The following is a 19,153-nucleotide window of genomic DNA, read 5'->3' as shown; positions in this document are numbered from 1 at the left end:
CCTTAGCCAGCTGCGGTGGAGCGCCGCCTTTTCGCCCCAACTCGCCCGTCCTACGAGCGTCGCACACGGCCGAGGAAATGCGACGAGTGGAGAACACCCGACCAGTGCCGCCCGCTATGCTTCCACTGCGGCGAAGCCGGTCACATTCTCCGGTACTGCCCATACAGGAGAATGGGCATCCGAGGGTTCTCTTACGGCGCCCCACGGCCCCGACCCGGCCAGCGACCAGCCGAAACAGAAGATTTTTTGCGTCGGGAAGAATGCTCATCGCCGAGCCGCCTGAGCGCAAGAACTAAGGTCCTCCATCGACGAAAACACAAGACTATGCCTCAACTACGACGAGAACTACGACGAGAATTACGACGAGAACTACGACGACGACCCTACGACGACGACGACGACCCTACGACGACGACGACGACAACTACGACGACGACGACGACAACTACGACGACGACGACGACAACTACGACGACGACGACGACAACTACGACGACAACTACGACGACGACGACGACAACTACGATGACGACGACGACAACTACGATGACGACGACGACAACTACGATGACGACGACGACAACTACGACGACGAAAACTACGATGACACCGACGACGACGACACGGCCAGACTTGAAGCTTTTACCGCTGCCCTTACACCTTACTAGGAGCGCTAAAGGACTCTAAGTTCTCGAAGCATTCTCCGTGTTTATTTTCATTTTAAAGCATCGAGACGATGCTTCTTTGGAAGGGGGGTAATACCACGTATCATTGTAGTGTTTGTTCATTCACGCTCAAGGCTGCAGGAAAGGGTTGTTATCTCTTTTGTTCGTGACGCGAGAAGCGACCAGACTAATCTCGATTGATCGCAGCCATGAAAGGCTGCATCTTGCTTTTTCCAGATTACTGTAGATGATCTTGTCCTGCTATCTGGAAGTTTCCTTGCCGGCTTTAAATTGAGCGATGCCGCGAGCAGCGGACATTCGTAGTTCGACGACCGAAGAGCATGTTTGTTGCTTACGCCGCCGCCGAGTGATTTAGTTCTTTTGCGGGCGCAAGTCAGCCCAAATAAAGAGCTTCGTTTCCAAGACTGGCTGGTGTCTTCCGGACCACTGGACTGCCGTCACTACAACGTGACAATATCGAGCTTTGCTCTGATTTTGGGCGAAATTACATAGATTGCTAATACTTCTAGAGATTTCTATTTTGTAGAAGGGACTCAAGAGATATCTATAGGGATTGTTACGCCATAGTTTTTCAAAACAGTTATTTTCGATGCTGTGTAGGAAGTGTTATCTGTGTGTCGTAGATATTTCTTCTATATCAGGTGAAAATATTCTAGATTCGTGAATGCTGTGTTGCGCCCCATACTAACTGAAAATAGTTTAAATGCGAATGGAAAAGTGAATTCTACAACTAGAGTTTAACGCGTGTGGAAAGATATATCTTAAACGGCCTATTACACCAGTTATTTAACATTTTTTGGTTACAACATATTTAACGTGATTATCCCAAAATGGATCGCAGAAAAGATACCACCCATATATTTAAAACTCTCGAATATTTCACGGTTTTGGGAGCTTATTTTTATATCTTGGCCAGGAGGTATATGCTTGGTCTTGTCCTGAATATAGGTGGCTTTGTTTTACGCTGATTTATCTTCATTGAATTCACTTTCGACCATTCCTCTAAGAATTTCATTCTAATATTACACTGCTTTACAAGAAGATGAATACGCCAGCATGATTGCACCAGGAAATGCACCCACCCAATTGTGGTGTTTCGTACTTGTGAAGATTTTTTTTTCCTCTGGGCGTCAGAATCTCCGCCCTAGCTATCAGCTAAACACTTAGGTCATCACTTGCCTATAACTGTGCGCCTCTCAAACCTGGATTAAGTTAGTGTTGATTTCTACTCAATTTAACGCGCCCCTGTACCTACAATCGATGTAATCGCAGAAACCTCAAGCTTGGCTGTAAACACTATGATATACTTTCCCGTTGAAAACTAACAGCTTACGCTCTAGTAGTGTCTGCCGGTAGTTTTATATGAACGCCGCTTTCCTATACACATTCGGCATGAACCATTGGTGACTGATTTCTATTGGCCGAAATTGATTTTTGCGACTCCCATATTTGCGATGGCGCAATGCTAGATGCGATACCAAACATATCGGGCAATAAATTAAGAGAAGAAAAAGGCTCTTTAGCGTTTATGCGTTTCTGGTGAAACGAAAACGTGCTGATAATGATTTCTGCCCACTTTTCATGTCATCCGCTTCTCCGACGGTTCGATTTCGGCTTTCACGATGCATGTGACAGCTAAAGCGCCTTTCATTCTGTATCGACTGCCATTAAGGCGTGTTTTCCATTGTGGGCGGCAATGGCGTTGGCACAATATCTTTGAATAAATAGAGTGCACGGTAGCGACGAACACAGGAAGACACAAGAGAGAAGGCAGGACAGAAGCTTATATACCAACTAACCCGTCACAAAGCCCTACTGCCGCAATGTCACACCAAGGTGTTTCGTGAGCATGCTGTGACGCCACGCTGGACGGCAGAACGCGGCTATGCAACGGAAACCTCTGATTGGTCTAAACACTGTACGGCATGGTAGCAGCATGTTGACCTTAATCCCACTCAAGCAGAGAAGACATGTAAAAATGAATAAAGTTGTCTACCATCACTTATCCAAGCGGCTCTCATTATATCTTTTATTACGGAATGTAACATTCCAGTATTTTTTTCAGGAGCAACAATTTATAAAACCTAGATATGGCACACCCGAATCTCTAGTGAAAAAAAAACACATTACAATTTTCTTACAGAGACTCATAATATCATTATAATATGCAACATAGACATTGATATGACACTGTTACACTCGTTACAGGCTGAGAGTGGAGCTCGAAAAACAATCCAGCCTCTTGCCACAAGTGTCATTTTCTTTGCCTCATGCCGACGGGTATATTTCGTCATATTCTGAGGCATTGAAATGAAGTCCGCACATTTAGAGCGCGGAAACAGTTCACAGCCTGACATTTGATCTTTGAAGTTGTGTCGCGCTCTGCAAAAAATCATAGAAATGAAATGAAATTGAGCGAGAGCGAAAATCTGTAACCTTTCCATGTTAGGATCGCGTATATGGAAACGTTTGACATATCGATGATGAGGTTTTAGGCATTACACGAAGAGCTTCACACTTCGTGCAAAATTTCCAGATGATTTCCATTTGCTTTCCGAATCGTTCCACCATGATGATAATGGCGCCTCACGGCCGCCATGATCCGGCCTTTTCCATACATGTTCGTACTTCGCTGTGGCACGGTGAGCGTCATTTTCTTTTTTGCATTAGCGATTCGCCCATTTTGATCTGCCCGATTTACTTTCGTCTTCACTTGTATGCACCTTGTCTCATATAGGAAAGTGTTTTTTAAGTACATGAAGAAAAAAAAAATCGGAGTTTAAGCGTATCTTCCTTCATGTTTCCGTGCCTGAGTTTAGAGAAATATTGCGGTGTCTTGGTGTGGCAGACCAGTGTCATTTCTGTTCGTTAGATACTGCGCGGAACAGGCAGTGAACTTGAGAACCAAGAAATATTTGATCACTGCTGTCACCCCTGTACTGAAGCAATAAGCTGCTGCCAGATTGTCATATCCGTAGATCTATTCGCGCGAACCTTTCACCATAGTAATATGATCAATCAGCCCTCTACTTGCACTCCATAGAAGCATGCATTGATTAGTCAATTGGCTATGAGTTGATGGGATCATATAAAAATTCTAAAGTGAGGAAGCTGTAGCACCACACAATTTCTTAAGCTCCTTGCACTGATTAAAAGACCCGGCCTCACCGCATCGCTATCGCGCATAATTTTTATTCGAAACCAATGTAACTCATCTTTTGCCAAGGTCAGAGCTCTGCTGCGTAGAGCGGCAGTTGGTTGGTAATTTTTTTTGCATTTCATAGAAATAGGCACCGCGCTCACTTCGCTGGAGGCAAAACAGCGCCCGTAAGCTGCGTGTTAAATGGCGAGGTGCTTGACGCCCTAAGATGAAGTCCGCACTCCTTGCCTTTTATCTACTTCAAATTTTCTCCAAGATATTAATTGCAGGTAAGAATTTGTTCCCAATATCATCACCGAGAACTAACAATTTCTCCATTTCTAGTAAGTCTTACGCGAGGAATTTAATTTTTGAACCTAATGAAATAAAACCTTGGTTAATACATGTTTTTTATCCCGTAGAACAATATTAGTTGCTCCTAATTTGTTCTGAGCATCAACGTTAATATTTGAAAGCTGAGCATTCAGTTCTATACCTGCATATCTAGGCCGCTTCATAACAAAATATGCTACTTAATATTGCCAAAAAGAAAACTAGTCGAGCCCGTTTCTTCTGAGCCTGTCTACGTGGAACTACATAAAAAAAAATCTGACTGCCGCCTGAACACTGGTTTTTTCGAAGCTAGTGATTTCCAGGCATATGTGGACGAGATGGCAAAATGAAACCACCCATGCGCCCTCTTGAAGGGGCTACCCCAGCTTTTGTTACTGTGCCTTACCGTTCAGAAAACCTCCCTTGGACACCTTGGCTTCCTCTGTTCTAGTAGAATAATCCTATGTTTTGTTTGTACAGAATAAACTGCAATAACAATCTCATAATAGTATAGTATTTCTTTGTGGCAGCCTTTGCTATTGCGTGGTCATTCCACAAGTGGTGCTTCTTGGGGACATCAACTTCTCCATTTGAGGTTGCTTAGCTCCAATCAAAGCGTTGCGTGCCTATCGAAAGCCCTCAGTGACCAATAGGTAGATCCCGAAAGCTCCGAACATCGACGCTTACTTTTGGATACTCCTCAATTTTGGGGAGGCAAAATTTTAGAGACGACAATCGAAGCTAGCACCTTCCATTACCTTGCCTATAATACCACAACTGTGCATGCCGGTTACTATGCAGCGGATTCTAATTTTGCTAAGAGTGGTAGAAAAAGCTGGATTGCCGTCAGTACTCCGTGAATGCAGTCCAGACATATCTACATGTGTACCCTGCAGACAGCTTCAGAATATGATGCCGATAAAATGTCCAAATTGGCAAACATATTACCGGGAGTGCCACAATGCATTTCTCATTTCCAGGAGCCCTTTATTGTTACTGAGACGGGGAAGTTTAATTCAGAAATGTTGAGGTAATACCGCAACTCTCTAGAATCACGTGAAGAACGGCTCCAGGTCGAGTAAAGTAACACAACTGCTTGAAGGCAATAAATTCTCGTCTTTCGAGTAATAATTCAGTTGAAGTGGGCTCTCCTGTCGTCTCTTAATTTTTTGTTCAATTTCCTGCATGCATGAAAAACAGGCAAATGCTTAAGGGGGCTCCGAAACATCCGCTTCTTTAAATGCGTGCGTTTCTTGTAGAATTGTTGCACTGGTTTTTTCTTCCAGAACTTCTATTAACACCTTGATGGTCATGCTCCTTAGGAATAAGTTTATGTAGTCCGAATTTGGTGACTCTTCGAGCAGTCGGTACAGTACTCGAAACGTTAACTCACGACATTAGTTTCCTCGTCGGCTAGTGAATAAAAAATCTGTTTCATGTACAACTTTAGTAAAAAAGAGGGTTTTTCTTGGGAAACTAACTGCGCCATAACATTTCTGATCTCGTCTAACAGAGATTCAGTGCTGTGCTCTAGTAATAAAGGAATATAAAATTCGGATATTTCATCAAAAACTACTTTCAAGCCACTCACCAGAGGCTATGATTCTGCGCTTACCACACTTTTTTAAATCATGGAAGTGGGCACATTTTTGTTATAATCCTGGTTGTTATAATTAAAACAGCCCAGTGGGCCTCGTTCACACGCTTTCTGGGTTCTGCCTAAGGTTCCAGTCATAAAAAAGCACTAATGTAGTGCGCGTTCTGCCCGCTTCCAGAGTTGTAAGTCTACCCAAAAATTCTCGAAGATAGAGACGATGACGGAGGCTCCGCAGACACTGTACACGGTGGTCTGGTGCACAGTCCGCAAAGGATCGACATGCTAGCTGAAGATTTTCGCGCGACCGTGTCAAAGGACAACGACATAGAAAGCATTAAGATGAGTTTTGCTGCTGTGGCATCAGGTTTTGAATGCCTGTTTTGTGGAAAAGCATACCGCGAAGAATGCCTAATACCGCCTTCGCGACAAAGATAATATTTCTGATTACCTGACGATATTTAAGACGCATGCATTCTCAATGAGCCCTGAGGTTCTACTTATTTAATTCGGCTCGTTTTGTTGCTAGTATAACTTTTTTTAACCGGATAGGTTTTAATAAGCAAGAATCTACCTGATCACAAACCCCACCGTACCCACTCGCAATGGAAGAAGTGTCACCCGCGACACCACACCCGATCTCACATGGGCCACACCGAACATAATCGTTAAATCTCACACGGTGCTCCAAGACAGCCTTGAGAGTGACCACTTTCCGGTCTGCACTATTATTGCCTACGGTTCAAAGATTCTCAACCCTCGTTCGCAGCTTCTCACAGACTGGGATAAATTGCGCTCATACTTAGCAGCTGATTCTACAGAACCCCGTACTGTCACTGACTCTACAGACCGTCTGGTAAAGATGAGGCAAAGGAAATGGCATTTTTGATGTTCCTGTATTACATTCAGCCCTGTTCGAGGAATCTGCACAGATATCAAACAAAATAAAATTACCTTGGGCGCCTAAGACACTTACGTATCAGCAAATCCAAAGAACTGGAATTCAATTCGTGATCTATTTCAATTATTTTCCAATTATGTCCACTCCTTTCTAATTAGTACACCTGAAAACACAAGTAGTGACCCATTTCGGTTAACTATTTGTAATCTCTAGCCTCTGAAGGCATCACACCGCTTTCGTCAATCACCAGTTTTTTTGTGCACCACTTTTTGGGACGACATTTTTGTCGACGCCGGGTTTACGTTTCACTGAGGCATCTAATGCTTCCGCGGTAAAAATACATTGCACCGTCAATAGAAGCTTCCCATTACTGCTTTGTGTATCATGACCGATATGAGAAAGTCTGGGCAGCGGTCCGTAAACTCTATAAGCACAACTGGTCCTGGTGTTATATACCTACCTGCAGATATACAGCTGTGACTATTAATACAGGGCGTGCGATCAAGGGCCAGCCCTACACATCTTTTGTGGAAGCCTCGTCAGGCACGGGGGTGACCAATTCAGCTGGCACGCAGAGCTTGGGCAGTCCCCATAAACACTGAGGACCTCTACTAAGACCCGCAGCAACGATCATGAAGAAACCTTTAAACCACACGGATGTTTAGATCTCATTATGTCACCAGCATTGCAGTGGGTCGGCAATTCTGGGCCTGCAGCTTCTGCCACAGTAAGAACGAAGCACATGACACGGAGAGGCTTACGAAATTTTATATTTGTGAGTGTCTGGTACCCTCCTCAAAAAGCTTGAACTTCCGTAACTGTGCTGAAGCTTTTCTTCCTGTAAGATTTGAATATACCCATCAAAGTGAAAAATGTCATCTCTCTTAAATCAAATTCCTCGATTTAATAGTAATAAACCATGGTTTCTAAGCAGAGTCAAGGCTGCGAAACCTATATTTGTTGGTTAGCTGAAGCGGCGCCTTTTTGCAGACTTTACTAGTGCACTGATCAGCATACAAAAGCTGAAGACCAAAACAGAAATACTTATTCTGGGAGCTCGACACCGAAAGGCGGAAATGAAGGTAGCTTGCTCCAGAGAGCTGTTATTTGAAATATTGATCAAGGATAGCTCGCGTGGTAACAGCACTCACTAGTAATAAATTCTGCGTGTGGTGAACGTCTCGTACAAAAAAATATATTGCTTCTATACGTCCCATTATATGCAGGATTAGTCGGAATCAATTAAAAAAATTGGCAGTGGCGTAGCTCAGCTATGTCAGGATATAAGTAGCGAGAGCTACCGTTCCTTCCTGGTTATGCATGTTGTCGAACTTGTTGTGCCTAATGCTAAGCATCGAAGAAGTATTCGGTGAATCACCACCCAACGTACTTATAAGTGTGATTCAGGCGTCCACTGACTCAGGGAGGCAGTTATGCGCACTTCCTTTACTTATCACGATCGGAGTGTAAAACTTTGTCAGCGCTAACGCCAATGAATACAATGAGCGCCGACGGCCTATGGCTTACATTCCGCACACCTGCTGCCCTCCTCCGGTTCTAGCGCATGCGCATTCATGCGCGGTGTCGGCGGGCGTAGTCGGGCCGGTGCGGCTCCTAGCGCGGAAGGCGATGGCGAACTCTGACGTCATTCACCGCGCACCTGCTGCTCCTCTCTAGTATCGTGCGTGCGCACTATCGGCCTCCCAGGCTCACGGCGAAATGCTCGACAGGGTAGCGTAGTGTAGCTCTCGCTACAAAATACTTGTTCAGGCTATCGTTTTTCCAAGTGTCCGTGGGTTCATAAACAGGAAATTATAGTAGCACGGTCTTTATTGCGGTTCCTAATTGCGAATGTCCGTCTTCGCTACGAACGCTTATTTCTTAAGACAGGTATTTTAAAAGTGTCTACAGTGTAGAGCCACTTCTGGCCTGATGTGGTCAACAACACGAAGGCACCAGACGCACTAGGAATCTGTTTAAGGGATGTCACTTTGGATACGCTTTGAAGAAACCAGAATCTGCAAAAGAGTACATCTCAAGCGCCACGCTTCCAGCAAGGCGAATAGTGCACGTGGCCGTAAAAGAAAAGACTGAAGAGTAGAAAGCATAAATTGAGTACAAAACATAACAAACAGATAGAGAAGGAAATACAATGAAAAGAAGAAAAAGCCAAGTAAAGCACAAGCGTGCGTGTGTGTGTGTGTGTGTGTGCTTGTGTGTGTGTGTGTGTGCGTGTGTGTGTGTGTGTGTGTGTGCGCGCGTGCGTGCGTGCGTGCGTGAGTGTGTGTGTGTGTGTGTGTGTGTGTGTGCGTGCGTGCGTGCGTGCGTCTGTACGCAGTACGTATCTGCAGGTGGCAATGTGGGCGTGTTGGGGGGGCGGGGGCTCGTTATTGACGCGAATAAGTTAACAACCTGTAAATTCCGTAGCCTCTAAAAAAATTACAGATCTAAACGGCACAAGGGAGCTCAGACCCTGCAGAACTAAAAAGCAGCGACTGTGCTCACAACATTCTTAGACTAAAAAAACAGGAAAAAGAAAAATCTAAACTTGTCATCATATTTAGTAGTAACCAACGGCGAATTTTCATCAATTCATGTTATGGTGCGCTGGAAAAATGAGAGAAACGAAATCTAGAGTACGCTTACGACAGTCGGTATGACTATTAGAACGCAGCTTTTGTGGATCGTGAGGAAGCAGGACGGGACAGAGGCAGGCGACAACACAGGGTGGAGTCCCATCCCTTTCTCTCTCTTCTTCCTGTTTTGCGGTTTTGCTCCTCGCGATGTCCTACGAACTGGCCTGCAAACACGTCCTTCTAAGTCACTGTTGAGGATGCCTTCTGTAGTCGATATAACTCTTTCAACTTGTCTTTTTATTAAAATTCAGTTTATAAAGCCTTCGCGTAGGATCTTGTGGACGTTGGCACTGCGATTCTGTTTCAACAACTTGCACGGCTGCAACATGGCACCCCGCCCCGCGCTTTTTAGTGGGCGATGACCTTACGATTGCAGTTACCGAGTGTTGTAATCGCCTAGGCACTTTCGCGGTACTGTCAACGCGTCTAGGACAGTTAGTATTCATACGTGCCTTTCTCCATGGCTATTTATGACACCTGCGCCTAGGACGAAAGACCGTCCGCGAGGTGTTTCGAAGCGTTCAGAGACGTCTTACAAGCGCGCTGCCACCCGATGACCATGAAGGGTGCGCGATGCGCGAGGTACGGCTGCCGTGGAGGCCAGGAGACCTGGTCAGTGGAGGCCAGAATTGGGTGAGGTCACGTGGTCTAGGGTGGGGGCACCCAAGCTGAAGACCCCGTAGGTAACACGAGGAATGGGAATGCGGTGGCGCAGCTGCGCTGTTGCTATAATCGGTGCTGCGATGCCTTTGTCGCGAAAATCGCTCGTGCCGAAAAGCCGTCGGTGAATTTTCTTCAAGCAAAGAAAAACGACATAGGCCAAAATATATAGCAGTCACTTCCGTCGCTCTCTTCTTCAGACTGCAATGAACTCCATGTATGTTGAAATCACAGGTTCCCCGTGGGAAATATCTGGCGAAATATCTCGTTTCTATTCAAACACGCAGGATGTTGACATCCAGCAGCCGTGATATGGAAACCGCCTCATGCACGTGTGCGACCGAGTACACTTCTGCAAAATTACACACATCAAAAGCCACTAACTTTTCACATCAAGCTGAAGCAAAAATAACATTGTACTCAGCGCGGGCTTCGACTTCTGCATTGATCTTGATGGTGGAAGGAGATTGAGCTTTGAAGAACTTTAAACGAGATTCTTCCGTGATTTACCGTGCAGAACTGCCACGTGTGTCCATAAAGTAAGCACTAAAGTTATGTTGAGGCTCTGTTGGAAACATGTTTCGGCGGTTGTCCTTTTCAGCCACTCTGACTCTGGATAGTAAAAAGGTTGCTCGGCAATATTTTCGGGGGTGATGCCGATGTTATTCTCCCGCGCGCCTACAACGTGGCAGATGTCGGAGCGACTTTACAGGCATCTCGTTATGTGGCGCGTGTGTGGTTGTTTCTTCGTCGCCAATCTAAATCGCACCAATCTGAATCGAGCCAGAGTTTCTTGGAAGTCTTTTTACAGCGCCTACTGCCTGGTCTGTGCCTCACTGCTCTTTTCGTTCAAGATTTCTGAGGTTTACTCGCGAGCGTTAAGCGTTAGAGCCGCGAATGTTGCTGTTTCCAACTCCCTGTACACGTGTATGAAGGCGATCATAGGTCTGGAAAGCGTCATCGTCTTTCTTGTAATGGCCTTCAGGTCTGGAGCTATCCTGAGGTTTCTCCGCAACGCCCATGCTTTTGAACAGTCATTGGTACTGCCAAGATTCCATCGCCAAGAGAGGAAATGCCTGACAACACAGATCCTCAAAGCTTCACTCTTCGCTTCTTTGAATGTGTATATGCTGCAGCTGTTTATTTCGCTGCTGAGACTCGCTTACAGGTATCTCAGCTATCGCCAAATTCTCACATACGTATACAGGGTAGTGTGCAACACGCTGTTCATGGCCTGCGACTATGGCAATGAAGCCACGATTCGAGGCATTTGCGAGACCCTTGTGAACTATATAATCATTCAAGCAGATGTTCTAGAGGAGAAGCGAAAGTCTGGTCTCACTATCAGGGATGTTGAAGAGCTTCGACTGAATATGTTAACAATACAGAGTCTTAAAGAAGAAATCAGTGCAACCTTGGGCCCGTGCATAGTGTTGTTCTGCCTCAGGGCATTCAGCGTCGTTTCCATATCCGGCTACATGCTGGTCCGGCTTGGTGTATGCTACGACATCAGAATGTTCCTTATGCTGTACTCTCTCTACGTGGCGTCGAGCTTGGTGGACCTCGCTTTGATGAGCCACTCTTTGGAGAAAGAGGTACGAACGCATGAAATATTGAGCACTGGCCTCCAGAACTTGTCGCTCTGCCGATAATGGGATAATCATATCTGTTTCATTTTGGTGTTTTCGAGAATCACTTCTATTATTTCTCTTCGGAAACACACTATGACGTCATATTTTGCGCATCTGTTATGACTCGCATTTTTGAAACTTACATGCTCATTGCACAGCCTATCATAAAAGCTTAAATCTGAAGTCTCCACAATTAAACCAGTGCCTTTATTTGTGTACTGCGCGTTTCATTTATAGTCAGCCTTAATGTATTATTGCTAAACCATAGTGATGTCTTTCAAGACGTCCTGCTTGTCCTATTGATGAAATCAAGTCACCCCTAAAGAAAGATGAAACTTGCCATATGAACTCAGATTCAGGTCTAAAAAGTAAAGACATATTAAAATAAGTAATTTTCACGAAGTATCTTCCCAGGCCAAGAAATGTTTGGGCTGCAACATTTTAAGACGTACAATATTTGGTAGTGGGATCAGTAACCCTATCTTTTATTGACACGTTTGACAGCGGTGATAAAATTCCTGAGCATGTACGCTACGCTGAGAAAACATTATTATGAGGTTACGGCCTAAAGCATAACAGGTTGTTTGTCAATGTAAGTGACCAGCATATGCTGCTAAATCAAGTAACGATTGCGCCCAGTCAGAAAGTTTCAGAATATTTTCCATCAGCCCCCCCCCCCCCCCCCCCCCTCACCGACACACACACACCACTCAGACGTCCTTAAACCTGAAAAAAAAAGCCATGTGATATCCAGTCTGTGTTTCCGTGAGCATTGCACCTTTACTTTTTTAATCATTCCTAACTAAGTGACAGTAGCAGTATGTCTTCGTTATTAATTATTCGATGCGACCACTTCCTCAGCAAGCAGCATTTGATAGCGTTTAATTCTGTGCAGAACTGCTAATGCAAGTGTTTTCTTGCAGACACAAAAAGTTCAGATGGCGCTTGCCGATTTGGCGACGGCTGACATGCCACCAGAATCCATAGCGGAGGTAAGGATGGAATAGGCTTCGGAGAATGAAGTGGAATATTTTTCGTAGACATAAGCATATTTTATAAGGGCGTTTTTCAAAGGAGGCTGGGAATTAATATTTCGCCAGCAAAATACATGGAGGGGTGAACATGAGTCAGTCTTTATGACTTCAAATATGCATGCTGTACAAAAACGTAGAAGCTTCTGCGCGGAAATAAGAAGCGTAGGAAGCAGCGGGGCGTATTGTGGTTGCGTCCATGCTACATTCGCCAATGAAGTTTTAGGTCAGCACTGCGGACCTAAGAATAGGAATTAGCGACTATGTTTCATAACATTTGGTGTAAATTTTTTCTTGAAAGTGGGGAAGAAACCTTAATATTCTGAATCGCACATTTTGTTGCTCTTTTTTCACAGGTCAACTTTGTACATGACAGCATTGAACCTCGTCAAATGTGCCTGACTGGATCTGGTTTTTTTGTTGTGAACTTAAGGATGCTGCTTGCCGTGAGTAGAGGGCAACGTTTAACTTCTGTTCTCTTTTCTGAAACGTTAGCGAATATGAAAACAGCGAGCACTTGAGGACTGCTTTTTAATGGCCAGTATTGAAGTGATCAGAAAATTTTAAAGTATTAGACTTGGGCTAACGTAGCACTTAAGGGCATTTTCTTTTTAGTTTGAAGAAAAATAAATCAAACCAAAAATTTCCGAAAGGGAAAGTGACAGAACAATGTTAGTAATATAAGCATAAAATGTGCAATGCACCGCGCTGTTACACACAAGATATCTCGAGTGGCTTCGCAGCCTGCGCATTTTCTGTCATTTTTGTCCAGCATTTTCGTTTTACTTATTTTTTAAACAAGCAAGCCTGAAAAACTGCTAGATAATAGACGCGCTCTTGTTTTCTTTCACAGTTAGTAGAATGGCAATAGCAAAGTTTGCTCAAACGTTTGTTTTCAATGTAAATCTAAGAAAAATTTAGATCTGCATTGCACGCGGCGCCTATATTATAGTGAGAGAAATTTATGACAAAAGCGTGGGCCTCGAAGTCTTAAATTCGCTCATATGTGAGGGTGTATATGATTGGCCCATTTGTTCTCATGGAGCTAGAGATAATGGCAACATTTGTCTTAGGCTCATGGCTGCAGAACTCAACTACGCAAGGTGGCAAACGTAGGGGTTGCAATAGCCACAGCTTCAGTGGAAATGCATGCGGTCTCTGCAAAGTAGAAATGACACACTGTCGGAAATTTAGAAAATAATACAGTATTTTTTGCGGCCGACGTTGAGTGGCCAAGAGATCCAAGCTGCAGTGCGTGTCTATAAACGCGTAGCCTTCAGCACCTGTGTGGCTTCTAGTACTTATTCGCATGCGTAGGAATTTACGGAAGGAACTACTCCGCACAGCCAGTCGTGCAGCTATTGGTTCATTTTTATAATATATTTGTTTCATACAACACCTTTTGACGCTTTGGTGGAAAACAGCAGGGGTATATTTTAATTGCGCAGATTCGTCCTTTCCAATTATTTAGAACAAAAGTACAGGCTTGTTATCTCAATGAAGGTTAGCCGAGACCTATTGCAAGGCCAGCACTAATTCGATCATACACTGATATTTGAAAACTACCGCTACTCGGGTTTTTTTAGTTGCAAAAATATTAAGTTCGTAATGCTTACCACTTGCTTGAAACTGCTTGTTGATGTTGTATGGGGCATCCTGCTGGTCCTAACAGAGACAGTGTAATGCAAAACGAGGATAACACGATTCTTGAAAATTGCCAACCTGGTAATGCAGTTGAAAGTAGCATGGGTAATACTGGGGTATTAAATTACATTGGTATCGCGGATATGTTTGCGCTGTTCGTGTGAACGCCGCAACTTCACTCACTTTAAGATCGCACCTCACCAGGCCTGTGTACGTGTTCTAAGTTCCTGCGTAATCAGTAAGACTATAGTCCTTCAATTTTTTTCGTAAGACGTTAGTGCGAAGTTGAAATGCGCGGCACTCTTCATACCAGAGGCTCTGATACGTTGCGGAAGCGATATTCGAAGTTGTGGTGCTTGATGAACCCCTTGCCTCGTACTGGAACACTTCATGCCTTGACACTGCACACGGTAATGCCTATGCTGTTGATAAGTGCAAATGTGATGCTGGCATTAGATGACCCACGTTGACTTCCCTCCCAGGTTGCAGAGGCGGCCGTTACCTACAGCGTCATCCTTATACAAACTGGCGACGCTCTGCTCCGTGGCTGGCGACCCGTGAAAGAATCACTCACCTTCCTCGGGAATGTAACGAGTCTTGTTCCACAGTAAAAATAAAACTGAAGAAATGATGAAATAGCAGGAGCGCATGAAGAGAGCTTTTCTTTTCTTATAATGACCAATTGCCTGGAAGAGTACTAAATGTAAGAAATATATTCCAACTAAGATGTCAGTACTAGTCAGGAACTGTATTTCGTGCCGTTGTTTGTGAGCATTCGCCTCAAACCAAAACGGCCTTGTTTTTCTTCTCTCCAAGTCTTGTTAACTGTTCTCTTTATATAAACTACGAGTTTGTCACAGCTACGCGAATCATATTGTGTCTACCTACAACAAATGAAGTAATTTTCTTCTCCTCAGCCCTCAACTTTTCTGGCAAAAAAAGCTTACTCTACTAATAAAACCACATGCCTAGTCGAAATCAAGAGGAAGAAATTGGCTTGGGCAGGGCATGTAATGCGAAGGCAAGATAACCGCTGGTCCTTAATGTAACGGATTGGATTCCAAGAGAAGGCATGCAAACGTAGCAGAGGCGGCAGAAAGTTTGGTTGCGAATGAGATTAAGAAGTTTGCGGGGATACGGCGGCCGCAACTAGCGAAGGACAGGGTTAATTGGATAGATATGGGAGAGGCCTTTGCCCTGGTGTGGGCGTAGTCAGGCTGATGATTATGATGATGCAGACACCGTAGAGTAGGTACTCCCTCACCCTCCTCGTGCGGATGTGGCTTATATGAGAGAACTCAAATTTTTGCAGGAAGCAGCAGTTCATGACGGAATGCACGCGACCAATCACGCGGTACCCCTATGATATGGGTGTCAGGTGGAAAATGCAAGCGATTGCCATGCCACTGCTTTGCTCTAGAAACTGGCCGTTGGAAGCACCACCACGGCACTCCCGCTGGCCTCAGCGTGTCTTTTGAACCTCTTTAGAAGAGTCGAAGCGCGCACAGTCGTCTTTTTGGAGTGTCACACAGATTTCGTTCCTAAAAGCAACTATAGGCAGCCCTAGAAATCGTGCAGGAAGCTGGCTCTTTTCGTCCAAGACAGATATGGAATTAAACAATGGTATGGTGGGTATGCAGAAAATAATCACGGTTGGTAATTCAAAGTTAGCATTAATAAAAAAACAGCGGTGAAGTTGAGATTTCCCCGTCGTAAGCTGCACAATGAGGAAGGGAACAATGCAGGCACGAATCTATAGCGCCCAAATTAGGTTGCTGCTAAAAATGTTCGTATGCTCCGCGCTTCTACGTATAACGGGATAGCGTTAAACGCCCTGTTCACCAGAAAATGTGGTGTCGACGATGTCGGTATCGGCGTCGTGAGGGAAAAATCACGGTCATAGCATTGGCAGGTGGTCCCCAGAGAACAATCTAGGTGGCAGGTGGGCCACTTAGGTGAGGTCATCTTGCGAGGTCATCACAACCTGCGCATCGGATAGCGACCAAACTGTCCGCCGTGGCAGGTGACAGTCAGATTAGTGGTTGGTCGCTCGGAAAGAGCAACCTGAGCCGCACAATGTCCACCGCTGGGAGCACCTGCCATCGCAGGGCAATGGCGCATCGCTCAACCGCGGCACCACTGCTCCAGGAGCGGTACGAGGACTCCCGGGGACCTACATTATGAATCTAATGTAGAGAATGACCTTATGCATATATGGGAATTAACCGATAACTCTGTCGCGCCATACCCCTCAGGTTGAGCTAAATTGACATTTATGTTTTTTTTTGTAAAAACGTAGTATGCATTTTAGCTGCGTGGTCTTTAGGATAAAATTCAACATTTCTTGTGAAAAGCTTTGCGATCTAATTCGCATAAACCATCGCATTTAACATCCTAATTCGAGCATTATTGCTGCACATTCATTTCTTTCTGCAGGCTTAGATAATAGATAAAATTTAACGAAGAAGTGTTCTTTCTATTCCTCAACCATTTTATTTCGGTACATTTAAGACAGCAAAGTTCGGAGTTTCAGTCGGACCTTGCCGAGCTCCTCTATGTGTCACCACGGCAATATCTATTTTTTTTTCTGAACAATAAACTTGCGTTTCATTTGACTATGAAAAGCAGTGCCGGAAGTTCTCTCATACGTTTCATTCTTTAAAATATTTTAAAAATAATGTTTGTTTGTGAGCGGTATGTTTCGTTAACCAATTTAGGAATAGAATAGCAAATACGTGAAACCCGTAAAATTTGTCGTAGTGTTTCGTAAAACCATTCAATTGCTGCCATCCTTTGAAGCTTCTATGCATTTCGATGACTTGATACGGCGTGCAGGGACTCTGACCAAATGCCAGGCTTCATTCTAGTTTGAATCTTTTTTTTTATGGCGCAGAGAACATCTAAAATCAATTTTCGGCTGTCGTTCTGAGAACTCATAATAGTGCAAGCCCTAGTTTTGGGCATTGTGCGTGGACAAAAATCTGTTTCGAATGAAAAAAAAAGCAAAAGACCAGCCGGAAACTAATAAGAGTCTCTACCCGCCCGTTCTATGTCGGACTCTAATAACGTGCATCTCGGCTCAAATAGCAGCTTCCCGGTCTCGATTATCTGGCCTACAATCTTGTTCCTCGTATCCAACGAAAAAAAAATCACGTCACAACTTTCTGGAGCGACGCGGAACCAAATCGATCGACTTGTACGACCGACTGTGATTGTGCGAAATTACCGACAACATAAGCTGCAAGGCTTCGCACACTAACGTGAACCAGGAACTACGCCCTTGTAATCACTGTTCTTCAGCAGCCTTCGTGTTCGGGTAAATGGTAAAAAGAGATTCAGCTTAACGCAACTAGAAAAGAAGAACTAGAAACTGTTACGTGCCCTAGCGCATATCGCTACCGCGTAGGCTCATAGCGGAAGCAGAAAAGCTTGTTCAGACAAGCTTGGCACATATTTCAGACTGTCTTCTTCAGCACTCGGTTCTGGGACAGTGAAAGGTCGACCAGCGATATATTTGTGGCCATGCCTGTGCAAGTCATTTCTGCACCTTCTATGTGGAGGATGTCTGAGAGGCTTTACAGTCTTTTGGTTATGTGGCGCTTCTGCGGGTGTTTATTTGTCGCCAATATAAATCGGAGCAATCTTAACCGAGCTAGAGTGACTTGGAAATCCTTGTACGCAATCTATTTCCTTCTCTGCGCCACACTTCTATTTTCTTTCAGGATTTCTGAGCTTAACGCGCCACACTCAGGCAATAGCAGCGCACAATTCGCCATTTCTAACTCTCTGTTAATATCTATGACGACAATCATTGGCATGGAAAGCGTCATCGTTTTTCTGGTCATGGCCTTCAAGTCCGAAGCTATCCTTTTGTTTCTTCGCAACGCAGAGACTTTTGAACGCTCATTAGTCCTCCCGAGCTCCCACCGCCCCAGGAGAAAATGCCTTGTAACATACGTCTTTAAAGCTGCCCTCTTCGTTTTCTTCACCGTCCACCCTCTCCAGCTCCTCGTTTTGCTGTTCCGAGTGGCGCATAGAAACGTCAGCTTCCGCCAGATCCTGCAGAACATGTACAAGGTCATGTCCATCGTGCAGTTCATGAGCTGTGACTACGGCAACGAAGCTACAATTCGTACTATTTGCGAAGTCCTGCTAGACTACGTCAGCATTCAGACGGATGTGCTGAAGGAGAAAGGGGCATCTTGTCTCACAATCAGGGATGCTGAGCAGCTCCGACTCAACATAGTCAAGATACAGAGCTTGAAAGAAGAATTCAATGCAGCCTTGGGCCCGTGCATCGTGGTATTATGCCTGAGGGCATTCAGTATTGTCTCGATATCAGGCTACGTGCTGGTCCGACTTGGCGTCGGTTATGACAGCAGAATATTCGTTTTGCTCTACTCTCTCTACGTCGCGTCTTGCATGGCTGATCTCGCTTCCATCAGCCACGCTTTGGGGAAAGAGGTACGTATGAAGTATCGCCATTATTGCGAATGCCTTCAGACACTAGAGCACATTTATGCTCAAATGCTTTTTCCGGCATAAATAGTGTATTTCTGAGTAATTAAACAATTTGCTTTCTTAGTGCGACCATCCACTTGCCGTAACTACAGTATTCATCGCATCGTCCAAACACTTATCCTTGCCGAAGTAAATCGCTTTTAAAGTGCGATGGAATCAGCGTATATTGCTAATGCGAAACCTCCGGTGTCAATCTGATTGTTTTGTTAAATATTATTTACTTATCTCGCTGCTCAACGAAAGCGCACCTGGTCTGCAATGCGAAATAAGAGTTTTGCTTAAAAAGGAACTTCCTGAAAGGCAAAGCTTCCTTACAAAAATTTAATGGTTCGCTCAAGACAAAGTTCTTGGTGCGGCATCTAAAAGCAGAACACATA

General features: G+C 44.6%; 1 protein-coding gene across 5 annotated transcripts in view; it reads left to right on the top strand.

Annotated features, from left to right (window-relative positions):
• The window catches only part of LOC149329965 (venom metalloproteinase antarease-like TserMP_B), a 73,450-nt gene extending 60,285 nt beyond the window's left edge, over nt 1–13,165 (top strand). For all 5 annotated transcript variants that reach the window (XM_089560680.1, XM_089560679.1, XM_089560676.1 and 2 more), the window contains 2 exons: nt 12,504–12,572; nt 12,968–13,165. In XM_089560680.1, coding sequence (XP_089416806.1) covers nt 12,504–12,572; nt 12,968–13,132 — 234 coding nt within the window. In that variant the 3' untranslated portion in view covers nt 13,133–13,165. The remainder of the gene's footprint in view (nt 1–12,503; nt 12,573–12,967) is intronic.
• Nucleotides 13,166–19,153: the final 5,988 nt, after the last annotated feature.

The sequence above is a fragment of the Amblyomma mixtum genome, chromosome 9, assembly GCF_055824585.1.
Source record: "Amblyomma mixtum isolate Tamu chromosome 9, ASM5582458v1, whole genome shotgun sequence".
NCBI lineage: Eukaryota > Metazoa > Arthropoda > Arachnida > Ixodida > Ixodidae > Amblyomma > Amblyomma mixtum.
This window is presented reverse-complemented; position numbering and strand designations above follow the sequence as displayed.